The following is a 12,904-nucleotide window of genomic DNA, read 5'->3' on the forward strand; positions in this document are numbered from 1 at the left end:
CTCCCAAGAGACAATTCAAAGTCCCAGAGGTGGACTGGCTGTCTTCTTTGGGGTTGATTGCAATGAGGGCTCTCATTTGGGAGAATCCCTGATATAAGTTCTGTGGTTGGGTACACAGCAACCTGCATGCCCTGTCACCCATACAGAGTGTAGATGAACCTGGGTGACAAACAGGAGACCAGTGTCAGACTAACAAAGGTTGCGAGGTGGAGAGTAGTGAGAAAATAAGTCAGACAGCTATTCTGCATCCAAGCCTTATAGATGAGCATGAGGAGTTTGAAGTTGGCAGGAAACCTGATAGGAAGCCAGTACAAGGACTCCAGGACAGAAGTAATGTGATCACTTGCACTAGGACATTCTGAATTGTGTTCAGAGTGGATATAGACACCTCAGTAATCAATTCTAGAAATGTGTTGACGACTTTGTTAAACAGCTTTTCAGCTCCAGTGAGAGACATAGGCCATAGTCTCGCAATATTTCTGAGGTGGAAGAATGCTTTTTCAATTTCTTTTTACATGTAGGGCAAATGTCAAGTCTGGATCAAGTATCACTTCCAAGTTCTTCATCTTTGAAGATGACCCTGTCTTGCATGGGCAAAATTATCAACAGTGCTTGATGGTGTATTAAAAGTGTAATTACATTTTGAAGCTAGTCTGTAATGTATGTGATCAGTAATTGAACTTGTCAAGTATGATAACAAATGTTATCACGACCATGCTGTTGTTTGTTATTGTGAAAAGTTCCCTACCACAATGTTGGAGTTCTATGACTTATAGGCCACACTGGTGCATCAACTGGAATTTCTTGCAAGAAATGATGTGATGGGGATTTCTATCCTTTTAAACATTGACTACAAAGGAGGCTGTGTGGCACTGTTTCTCGGAAACTGCAGCAGCCCCTTTTTAAATTGCTCCAGATTTATTTTGCCAGAAAAAAAAACCCTATCAACAGCTGATTTGGAGACATGACTTCCACCTACCCATTGACTGAAGCCCAACCCACTTCACGCCCTGCCCCCCACCCCTGTAAGGGGGTCAACCTTACAGTTATGCAGTCAATGAAGCAAAGCACCAAACATCCTATCATACAAAACTGCCAAAATGACAGTTGCAAGAGTAACTTGTCAAAAATATCCCAGACATTGACCAAAGGTCAAACAGCATAAAACAGAAGGAAAATATATTGTTACAGAGTGATGAAAGGGGGTGTAGGGCTGTGGCCTGGAGTTTGTTTGCTTTACGCATATAATGGCCAATGTTTCTGTCAGGATGTGTTTTTTTTTTTCTTTTTACCTGCTTTCTTCTTTAATCAAGGTCTCCAAGCCTTCATGGCACAAACAGTAAGACACTTTCAACAACTTTTAAAGTAAACTCTACATACTGCAGTGTAAAAGTGTCAAACAGTATGACTCAAATATCCTGTTAAAAGAAAATACAAAATTTAACAGTCAGTCAATTCAGTCAGACAGTGACAGTCTTACTTAAGATGTTTAATTAATCAAATACAAAATGTATACCCTTGTTGTTATTTGGTGTTGAAACTTTGGATAGATGACTGTTAAAACAGACTTTGTGGTCTTAACATACTGTAAGATACTAAAATAAATGATGGCTCAGTGTTAGGTACTGGAAGAGAATAACACAAAAATGAACCTGTAAAAAACAAACTTTTATTGTTATTTTAGGAATACATTAGACTGCTGTGCACAGCACATACGTACAAAAATAGAAGGAAAACATTTCATATACATATTTGTTTAGAAACAAATTATCAGATAATTCTGTGTTTCCTACAAATTTACAATAATAACAAATCAGTACTAAGGCAGAAGGTGAGGTATATGTTAACAAAAAAAAGGAAATTTGAGATGGCACTCTTCTTCAGTGCAGGAATACAAAATTCTGAGGAGATATAATGTACAAAGGCTGCTCTTGAGTTTGGTTGCACTCTCCTTTTTACACATACTGTACACACACTCCCTAGTTTTGCAAGTATGCTGTTCAATTGTCAACAAAAAGTCATTAAGTGTGGGACACTTAGTGGATATTAGTGGTGCAGATAAAAGTAACTTAATTAAAGCCAAAGGTTTTATTGAGAATGTCCCCAAATGCATAATAATCCCTTTTTGTCCCCGATCTACTCAGCAAGCGTTCTGTGGCACCCAGTGACTGTACTACGTTGCTGCACTTTCAAGCACCTTTTGGAATAACAGTAACACAAACTCTTTATATTGTGTGAAGAGAGAAAGTGTACCACAGAAGCAGGCACAGTTATCATTGTTATCGCTTTCGGGCACAATCATTGCTTTCGAGTCACTGGAACAACGTCAACAACAGAACAAGTTCTTTCAACTTTGAACTTGGATTAACCTGAGTGGCCTTCTAAATTGGGAGTGTCCCTGAAAAACAAGGGAAAGAGATCAACTGGAACACCACAACCCGCCATTACTTTGTTTTGACCTCTCATTTTCCACAGTTCGATAACTCATTAGATGCCCTTCTTTTCACATTCACCACCAATACCCATCAAACAGCCTACAAGAAACAAGTGTTATCAGAGAAGAAAATGAATTTGTGTCTATAATGCCTTGTCCCAAATTACCTCAAGCCATTATGTCTGAACGTGCTTGTAATTCCAACTCAATTATTTAATCACACTAACATCGACTTTCCTGATTACAGTCCACTTTAAAAATTCACCATGACACTTGCACTCTCTAGTGTTATTTATGTAGTTATAAGCCTTACAAAAAAGCCTTTTTTATGCACCTAGCCAAGAAGAAACTTCACCTTTTTGTTTAATTAGTTCACAGTGCAGGGGGATCTCCATGAATGATGTGAAGCAAATCCCTAAAGCCCTCTACCTAATGGGACTTTTTTAAGAAAAAAGCTTGCTCACACAATTCAAGGTAATTTCACATTTTCTACAAAACGATCAAGCAGAATCCAGCAAAGTCTCATGCTAATGGGCTGTAGGGCATTGTAATGAAGCCTTTTACAGGACTTGCTACCCTTTTCATAAACACCTCTTATGACTTATGAACCCCAAACTACTTTTACATATGAAACAGCCAAATGACAGCAAAATTATCTCAAAAAGGGTGAAAGGTTCTTTCCAAACTTTTTAGAAAGATATTTTAAGTTCCACATAGAAAGAGGCATCAGGCACAGTGCTGCTTTCAGGATTGTAAAAGTAAATGCTTTTGAGCAGCATTCTTTTACGTGCATGGGAACTCCAATCCACCCGCCTGCGATAACAGAACCCTGATAAACTCCACACTGTCAAAGACATATCCCGCTTACAAATGTTGAGACACACAGAGTAGACCAGCCTGAAAGCTTTTCAATTGCATTTCCTCTGAGTTTGGAACAGATGCAAGAATCAGTATTTCGAGGTGCCCTCAACTGTAACTGTAATCAAGTGTTGCAGTACCCTGCCGAAAGCTTTTAAAATCGGTGGAGGTATGACAGATCAGAATGAGTGTTTTTCTTGTTTTTGACACAAAAGGAGCATAGACACAGATCAATAAAAAAATTGGAAAATCCTAACAGCCAACGTAGTACCATTATGCTATTTTCAAAGTTATTTTTCTGTTTAAATGTCCAATTAGAGATACAGGATTCAAAACTATTGGGGCGGGGGGAGACGTGACTTTCAGGGGACATCAAAACCATGTCACCAGAAAAGAAATTTGATTCCGTACACATATGAGATTTTATTGCATGTCAGAAAATGTGACATAGGGTGGCCTGCTAATACTTATCTTGTAACGTCCTTCGGTAATTTATTTTCAAGCCACACTAGGTTTTAACTGAGGGAAATTTCTGCTGGGTGTATCTGGGGCGTGTGTGAACTCAGCAGTCATACACTAGTAAGGAAGGTACACCAATGGATACTCTTTTAGCAGCCTTTAGTCTTTTGACAAGCAGGTAAGCATATCCTTCTCACATTCAGCTGAAGGTGCAAGGCTGTCTACAAAACAGCCCCTGAATTCCGTTCGCTCAGTACTTGTAATGCATATAGGCTGTGCACAACAACTGAACCATGAGGGTCTCAGTGTGTTCATGGATGAGTCTTACACAGTGTCGGGGAAAAAGGCTGAAGTTAATCCCTAAGACATAGCAGCGTCTAGTAATGTTATCCCTGCAACCTGAAGAGCTAACCCTTGAGCTGCAAGGAATGGGCAGTGCTTGCGTGAACAGCTCTGACCTTGTACTAAAAATGGTTTAAATGGGGAGCGAAGCACCCCATTACTGCAGGAATTTCAAAGCTCCTGTGAACCGGCCGTTTTTATAGAGACAACCGAGCGGTGAAGTCTTCTCAGGTATTTGGGAAGGAGCCTCCACCCCTGCATGACTAGCATTCTCCTGGGGTTAAACAAACAATGGGCGGTGCATGTGGTGTCCCATAAGTCTCTTCTAGATTAGGCCTTTTTTTTTCCAGTTCCAAAAAAGGACAGCTATTCTGGGCAAAGAACAGCCTTTGCATGCAAGTACAGATAATGCATGTTACACACAGCCTGGTTGTCACTGTCACCGCTTTGTATCGAAATAAGCACTCCCCCTACATAGAGGAGGTTATTATTCCCACAACACATATCCAGGCCTCAGAATTAATGTCAGCCCTTGGCAACAGCTTCTGCATCTGCAGCTAAGACTGCCGGATAGTGCCGTGTTTCTGAATCTGCTGTTTTATCAGCTTGACATTGTATTGCATACACGTTATCTCAGTGTCATGGCTGCTTCTGTGTCTCTAACCCCTTGAGGGCTTCCTTTTAATGCACTTTGTTTTTTACAATTCAAGTATTATCAATTCACATTCTTTACGAAATCACACTGCTTTCCTATAAGTTTCAGCACCCGCACAACGACACATCTGCCAGTTCCCTAGTGGCAGGAGTATGAAAGGACCACCGAGAACTGGCAGCAAGTCTGGGATTGACACCCAGACGCACAACTCCCTGACATTGTCTTAAAAAAAAAAACAGCTTCCGCAAATTATACTAAATAAGAAGTAAACTGAAAAGCAAAAAAGAAAATGTGTAACAAGTCTGCTTTTTTGCTTGCAGTTCTGAGAAAGAAATGGAACCCAAGTGACAATGTTTGAAAAGGCTATTTGAGAGGTCCGTTTGGATGAAACAGAACAATGTACTTTTCTTAGCGTGTGTGTGTGTGTATATATACTGTGGGTGTGGATTATCAGTCATTGACATATTAAAACTGGTGTTTGGCTTCTTTCATCAAGGTATTGCTCTGCTCGAACAGTCCTGAACAAAAGTACAGCTCTCTTGTGGCGAATCAAAATGATGATTTGGCCAAGATTACCTGAAAGTTCTTCATAGCAGCAGAAGAAATGCGTGGCTGAGTGTCAACCCTATTTCTGACTCTCGCGAGTGTGTTAACAGTGCGTTGGCAAAAATCAAACCAGCCCAGTTAGGGAACAGGATTTCCCCTTAAAACATTGAAGAGAAAACCTTCCAGCCCCCCAGGGGTTAAGCAGCAGAAAAGTCAATGGAAATTCTATTCAGCGCAACTCCATATATCCTTTCCAATTATGAGGTTGCTGTTTGAGGTAATAAAAAGTATCCATTTCACTCCTAAAAGCTAAGTATATTAGTCATCCCAATGACAGGGTTAAGTCTCTACCAGTTATGGCAAGCACCCATATAAACTAAAGAGGTCATTTAAGCCTCTTCCCTGTAATATATAATTATAAGCAGCAATATTTGGCATATACAAGTTCTAATACAAAGTGTACTAACCAAATATACATATAAAAGACAAAATAAATACTATCATAAATACTGCAGTTTTGCAGTCAGTTTGCATGTTAATGTTTACCTGGGAGAATATTCACATGTGCAAAATAATGAGTTACTGTTGGTGCTTTCCTCAGATTCTGGGAAGAAAATGCGTCACAGTTATCGCTGGCGAGACCTTGTTGCCTCTCTTCACCCGTCCGTGTTTGCTAAGTGCTATGTAGGCGCCGCCATAGACTGAAGACTCGTAGGCATTGTAATTATTGGGCAGCAGGATTTCTTTGAACTTGCACTCATCTTGGAAAGTGGCCTGCGTGGAAGAAAATAAAAACGTCAGTGGGAGACGAGCTCTGCCTTTCATAATGAAAAGAGCAGTACGGTGGCGTGTGCATGTTTGTATATCCAGTGCACTTATTTTGTTTTGCGTAATCGACCCCAGAGATGTCCACTTCTGGTCCTGGAGAATGCCAATTCAATATGTCCTATAACTCCCCCTATATCACTTGTTTCTGTAGTTAGGGAGCACTGTAAGTTAACAGGTTACTTAATCAAAAAATCAAGGTAACTCTGGTCTTTGAAGGATAAAAGACATTCAGATTTCTGTCCTACTAATTCTTAAGTTACTGGAGTTCATCACTTCCTTAGATTAAAATGATTAAATTATTCCAGGTCTTTAGTCATTGGATGGGGGTTTTTCCGGTAATTAGGAGTGGACACATTCAAACTGAGTTCCAATTCTCTGTCATGCTGAATAATGTTACCTATCTCAATAATGAGCTGTGAAGTAGTGCTTTAAATTCGTCGTGGATGCCCATTTTATTGTATTATTGCCTTTTGTGAATTATGATTTTGTGAAAGTAAACTCAAAGATATTAGATCCAGAAAATGAACCTTCATGTACTGTATTTGATTCTGGTAGGACAGGTCATATACATACTGTATACAAGATTCTAGAGTAGGTTGAACTCGAGTGCATAAATGAATGCCTGTAAAAGATAAGGACGTTTTTATACTGTGTACAAGATTTATGTGAAATTGAAATGATTGAAATGTTTCAGGACAAAAGTCTTTCTGGGGCTGGTTGGCAAAAAAAATTAACAATGGTGACTGATGGAAAAAGGACTTTAGGTCCTGGAGCAAAATTGTAGAGATTTAATCCTTGTGTAGACATTAAAAATAAATGCATAAACATTATATACAAAATTAATATTCATATATCTTTTCTAGTAACTTCTGTTTGCTCTTATACACACTTTTAACCCTGAGCTGGTCCTTCTGCATATGCACATACATGACACACACGTATTATGACTGCCTGAGTGTCATAACAAATGGCAGCTGGTGCCAATCTGTCTTCTGTCACTCTTTCTCTAACAATAAATCTCTCTTTTCTGCTAAAGCTAAAAGTCCAAGCCACCTGTCTGAGTAATGTTATCCGGTTTTAACCCAGGTGACATGCATATCTCCAATTCTCTGTGGCGTTTCTGAAGTACCCTGTCATTGTCACTAACACCACATCTTGATTTTCTCTGAGGCTACGCGTCCTTGCCCTTCTGCAAGTTTATCCCAATCAATTTCCAACATGTAACTTTGCACTACCCCACAGTTTTTCAATTCTTGTACGTAGCAATTTCCTTGATATATTGTGACTTCCTTCATTTTTTCCTTCAGTTTTCATGCTTTACTACACCTATCTACTTCCATAGGCTTTATCCCAATTTCACTGTTCTCTACTGTGCTTTTACCATGTAATAAACCAGTTACCGTCTATCTTAGCTACTCAGAATCCTGTTAACAAATTTTATCAAATTGTTTTCCAATATTAAATGCTGTGAAGCACAAAGAAGCATAGTGATATAGAGCTGTTCTTTTTTATATATCATGTCATCATAGAAAGTCTGAACTGTACGTTTTAGTTTGGTCAATTCCAGATAATCAAAAATAATAAAACTATCAACTGTACCTTTTACATTATTAATAATTAAATTATCTAAAACATTAAGAAATTGAAATGTCTCATTTATCTAAATCATCAATGAATCAGCCATATGCATTGAAATAAAAGCCACAGCAGTAGTTGTTAATGTTGGTAGTTTTCAATAAATCTTCTTTAAGATCAGTCCATTAAGACTGAACCTATAATATAAGATTAAAAATCTAAAATAAAATGTCAATTAATTTTCAGATAAAACTACATTGGATAACATTTTTCAGCCACTCAGGTTAATGTACAGTATACAGGTGGACGCTACAATGTATTAAATATTGTACAATTGGTACAAACTAAATTATAATAAAACAATTTTGATATGTTTCATCAAAGAGGGCTGAACTTACACGAGATCTTTATCTTAAAAGTAAAATTTCCCATTCAATGACAACCATTTCTGAACGAAACATTGGAGTCATTGGGTTCAAGGGTCACATAGACAGACTTCAAGCATTGCTCAGAGAGCAGATATGTTAACAAGTCCTCACCATTTTTATTCCCCAGAATTCTAGCAGAAACTAGCCATCGGTTGCAGGATGAGCCACTCATAAATTAACAAATGACTGACTTTTAAGCCAAAGGTTCCACTAGACTAACAAACATATAGTTATGCTTGGCTTCTGGAAGCAAACTGAAAATTCTACAGGGCAGTTTTAGATTAATTTGTCAATAGTCGTCCAATTCATGCAAGGATTTCACAGTAACAATTCTGTATCTTAATTTCTCACGTATTTATACTTGAAGCAATATTAGGTTTTCCTGATTCTGACAAAATGAATGGAATCATGTTTCGAATATGTAGTCCACATTTTAACTGTACAAATTCCTGTGCTAACTACAAAATATCCTTGACACTTATTATAATTGTCTTTATTTATTATCACTTTCTTTCATTGCAAACTAGAAAGAAAACGGAGAATTCTAGATTTCTAAACTGCCTTAATTTATAACTGGGAGGCAGTGATTCTAGAGCTGGGTCCCTAGGTTCAATTCCAGACTGGGGATGCTATCTGTGTGGAGTTTGTATGTTCTCCCTGTGTTCGTGTGGGTTTCCTCCGGGTGCTCTGGTTTCCTTGCACAGTCCAGAGATATACTGTAGGTCAATGAACTTCTGGGAACATTGGTCCTGTTGTGAGTTTGCCTTGGGCTTGTTGCTTGTCCAGATAGACTACACATCCACCGCGACCCAGTATGGGTTAGAAAATGGATGGATGGAGCTGTCCGCTATCGGCTGCTGGTACCACCTTTCTCTTTCTTCCACTTCCTATTATTATGTTATTAACAGAATAATGTTGCCCGGAGTGGAACATATTATGCCTCAAATTTGTTTTTGGTCACTAACATACAGTAGGTCACAATGGCCACATGTACTGTACTGTAAAAGTGTTCCATTTATTTCTGCGAGATCATGTTTGGACTGAAAGAGATCATATATACTTACATGTCTGTTACTTAATTATCAATGACACGCCTTTACCAAGAGTGTTAAGGCCTTGTTGCTGTACTGGTGAGAGGTAAAAGACATAAAAAAAGAAAGTAAAAGGGGACAGTGATATGTAAGAAACAGAGTCTTTCAGATGATAAAAATGAAGATTACCAGCAAGCTATTCTCCAGTACAGGTCTACTGTAACCTTACAGTGTGTGTGTGAGGGGACTACCTATACAGTCACACAGAGACTTGCAGCAGTATTAACTTTGACTGGGTACATCAGAGCTGTCTGGGGTCATTGCTTGTGTGCTTAGCAAATTTCTTAGAGAACAGGGGAAGGAAAGTGGGAAAAAATAGTAACAGAAAGTTTATCAGTTCATGTGATTTCTTATCTTGTGACGCTATCCATTCATTCCTGGTGCAGTAAGGGCTGTAGTAATCTTGATACGAGAGCGCATTGTTTATAGCAATCCAGAGAGCACACACACAGGTACAGTTCAGAGAGACAAATGAATCTAAGCAGCGTGTCTTTGTAATGTGGGAAACGGCCGAGAGAAAAAAAAACAGTGACAACATGCGAACTCCACACAGAATGTACCTCGATCTCAATGCAAACTCAGAACCCAGGAGTTCCCAACAGTAACTCTATCCACCACACTACTGTACTGACCCTTCTGAATTCATGAGCCCATAAATTAGGGTAATATTCATAATTTGTATTGTCCTGAACTTTAGATACATTTTAGTATGAAAAATGTACATACTGTATTTTACATCTAGCTGTACCTAGATACAGTACCTGTCCATACAAATGATTGTTGGATTCCTTACGCTAAAATGCAAAAATCTCTATTTCAGTCCAAAGCTAAGCCTTTAGGTTTTCATTCATTTTTTTTTTTACTTTAAAGCTGTGAAGGAGCCACACCCTGACTATTTACATTCATTTTATATATATATATATTCATATATTTCATAAACATTAGAAATAAGATACAGTCTTTATCATACACACCGGATGAGGTGATCTGGGGAGAACAGGTCAACTATTAAGGTTTTTAAAACACCTTCCTCTATTCAGTGTGTTCACCTCGCTCTTTCATGGTTTCTCAGTTTCTATTCCACCTTACCTGCAGCAAAAACAGTTTTGAGATCCCCTTCTCAGAATTAGAGAAAGACAAAAGGAGAGGGGATGCTAATACACTAGTATGGCATCAGACTAAAGTACTTCAGCTCCTTGACTGACACAAACACAGCTATGCACTGTTTCAGTACCAAAATCTAAACTGTGGCTGAAGCAGTCCACAAAACTACTACCAATCTAAACTGCCATGCAGCTGGAGTCCTTGTTATCACATGTAATAGGCTTTGTATTCTAATATTAAGTAACATCTTGTATTGGACCTTGGTAAACTTACATTTGACTTTTTTCTGGACTTATAAAGCTTATTTTGGTACATCAGAATAAGACATTTGTCTCCATGTAATGTTAAGGGTACAGCAATCCACTTTTAAATTTGAGTTCCCTCACGTATGTTTATGCAAATTAAGCAGGCACATCATAAATAATGAATATCGATTTTTATTTATGCAATATTCTTCACTGTATACAAGTCATTTTTCTAAACCTTAGTCAAGAATTTAAAAAAAAAACTGCGAACACATGGTCAAGTTGTAATGTTTTTCATATATTTGAATTTTATTTTTCCCCCACACAAATTAATTAATATCTTTACCATGCGTATTTCTTTCCTTGAAACTAGATATAATGAAGGTGTTGTTTAAATAAAAACGTATGATTCGTTTATCCCACAGTAGCTCTGCGGTAACTACAGTATGTGACAGCTCAAGGTAGACATGCACTTTGGCAGTTCAACACCTACCGTTCCATACAATCTTCCTTTGTTATTCATTGCCACAAAGAGGTCACTTTTCATCCCATACAAGCTAACCACTCCTCGTTCTACAGTTGAGATTTCTAACAGACCTAATTAAACAAAACATCAGATGTTACACATTGCAAAAGAAAGACGAAGCAGTATAATGCAGAGTGACTCACAAAAGTGAGCATGCACTGTACAGTTAAGGATGTTATAAAGGTAAGGAGTATTGTGATTAATAATCTTGCTACCGGGAGGAAAAAAAAAAACTACGATTTTTTGTTATCCAAAGGGTTTAATTCCGTTAATGACAAGTTACAGTTTCAGGCGTGCATTATGACGCGTTTCTGGGCCAGTGGAAGGAGGCAGTGTAAAAATAAGTTGGCGTCTAAATTCGTCCAAGCATTCATGTCGTGTTTGAGCCTGGAAAGATATTTAGCACTGATTGATACTGGGTTTTTTAATAGATTTGTCTTTGGTTTAAAAAGACACCCGCGGTCTGCCAGTGGCCCATTTAAATGTCATGCAAATAAGAATACAGGTGCTGCATATGTCGATAAGTATTAATGAATGCTCATGTTATGTGTTGTCATTTGCATGACATTTCTGGATGCAACTCACTGTACTGGTTTTCATTGTGTACACCGTTTATCCTTCCGTCCGGGAGGATCTGAAGGTGAAACCCGATTCCCACGTTGCAGTAGAGCCTCCGCACTCTCTTGATACCCAGCAAATAGTCTCTCTCCCAGTTCAGTTCTGATCTCTCCCCTGAGATCCCAAGAATGGAGCCGGAGGACAGAGTCTCCCATCTTTTGTCCAGTAACGTTCCATCAGTCCTGTTTGGAATCGGATATGATGACACAATCCCCACCAGGTGTCCCAGGAGAAGAATCGCAGGCAACGTCCAGTGAGTGTTGGCCTCGTAGGACATACTGATGAGGAGCCTTTGCGCAATGCCCATCCGGTTTACCTTCGGGGCACGTGGTCAGAATTAATGGCCCTAAAAATACCACTCTTCTTGTTTTCCTTCCTTCGGCATGGTGGCAGAGGCTTATTTTTGGAAGGCAGATCAGGGTTTCGGGCATGAAACGATAGCCCGAGCGCAGTGTTGGAGTTGGAAACGGAGAGAGAGCGGCAGAGTTTAAGTTGGTGACGATTACCATGTTTTGAAGCTCCGGTCGGAGAGGATGCCAGGCGTCCGCATCTTTTTTATGACATCACGGTGACTTCTGCGCGGCCCCCCATCAAAAGTAAAAGTTGCAAGCCAGCAAGAACGGCAGCGCTGATCAGCAATGCCAAGTCTTCTGGGAGTTCGGATGAATGCTGTCATTCCACGTGCGAGAGGACAGAGAGGAGCCTCATTGGATGGCTTTGAGCGATCATGGGACATGATGGGCACTTTGGAAGAGCCCAAATTGGGCCGGTGGTCATATGTCTGACAGGCTGCTTCCTTATTTAGAAAGAAGGTGTAAAAACAGTCCAGTGGTCACCAGAGAGCAATGATAATCCCGTAAGCAACTTCCTGTGCTGTTTATCCAGTAAGTTTACATTAGGATACTTAACATTTTTCGCTTCTGAAAAAAAAAGTGTTCAAATTAGAACTTTAGTTAAAATCACCGTCTTGGAACGCGTGGCTTAAAGGTATTTATGGAATGTCACATACACTGCAATATTGTAGAGCTACAGTGTGTTTTTTTAATAATACCACATTGATAAAGGTGCCTGGTTCTTTGCGCAAGGTGATCCATTCTGCAGTTGACGTGTTGTACTGTACTTTGTAGCCCGATTTAAAGTGGTACTATTTCACAGTGTTAATAAAAAACAACCATTGATCCTAGCTCATATACGA

The 12,904-nt window shown here is 39.0% G+C and overlaps 1 protein-coding gene across 1 annotated transcript; it reads right to left on the bottom strand.

The window, feature by feature from the left end:
* Nucleotides 1–1,651: 1,651 nt before the first annotated feature.
* On the bottom strand, nucleotides 1,652–12,416 carry fgf6b (fibroblast growth factor 6b). Its single transcript, XM_088646756.1, has 3 exons — nucleotides 11,677–12,416; nucleotides 11,059–11,162; nucleotides 1,652–6,068 (listed from the first exon to the last, which is right to left on the bottom strand). The coding sequence occupies exons 1-3, from the start codon at nucleotides 12,014–12,016 to the stop codon at nucleotides 5,892–5,894; spliced, it is 621 nt and encodes a 206-aa protein (XP_088502882.1). The 5' UTR covers nucleotides 12,017–12,416; the 3' UTR covers nucleotides 1,652–5,891.
* Nucleotides 12,417–12,904: the final 488 nt, after the last annotated feature.

Source organism: Lepisosteus platostomus, chromosome 9 (genome assembly GCF_059453375.1).
Source record: "Lepisosteus platostomus isolate fLepPlt1 chromosome 9, fLepPlt1.hap1, whole genome shotgun sequence".
NCBI classification, from domain to species: domain Eukaryota; kingdom Metazoa; phylum Chordata; class Actinopteri; order Semionotiformes; family Lepisosteidae; genus Lepisosteus; species Lepisosteus platostomus.

Coding starts and splice junctions, on each gene's coding strand:
- fgf6b (XM_088646756.1), bottom strand. CDS start 12,016: ATGGGCATTGCGCAAAGGCTCCTCATCAGTATGTCCTACGAGGCCAAC. Junction 11,163..11,676: donor ACACAATGAAAACCAGTACA/GTGAGTTGCATC, acceptor TTGTTTAATTAG/GTCTGTTAGAAATCTCAACT. Junction 6,069..11,058: donor AAGGAAGATTGTATGGAACG/GTAGGTGTTGAA, acceptor TCTTCCACGCAG/GCCACTTTCCAAGATGAGTG.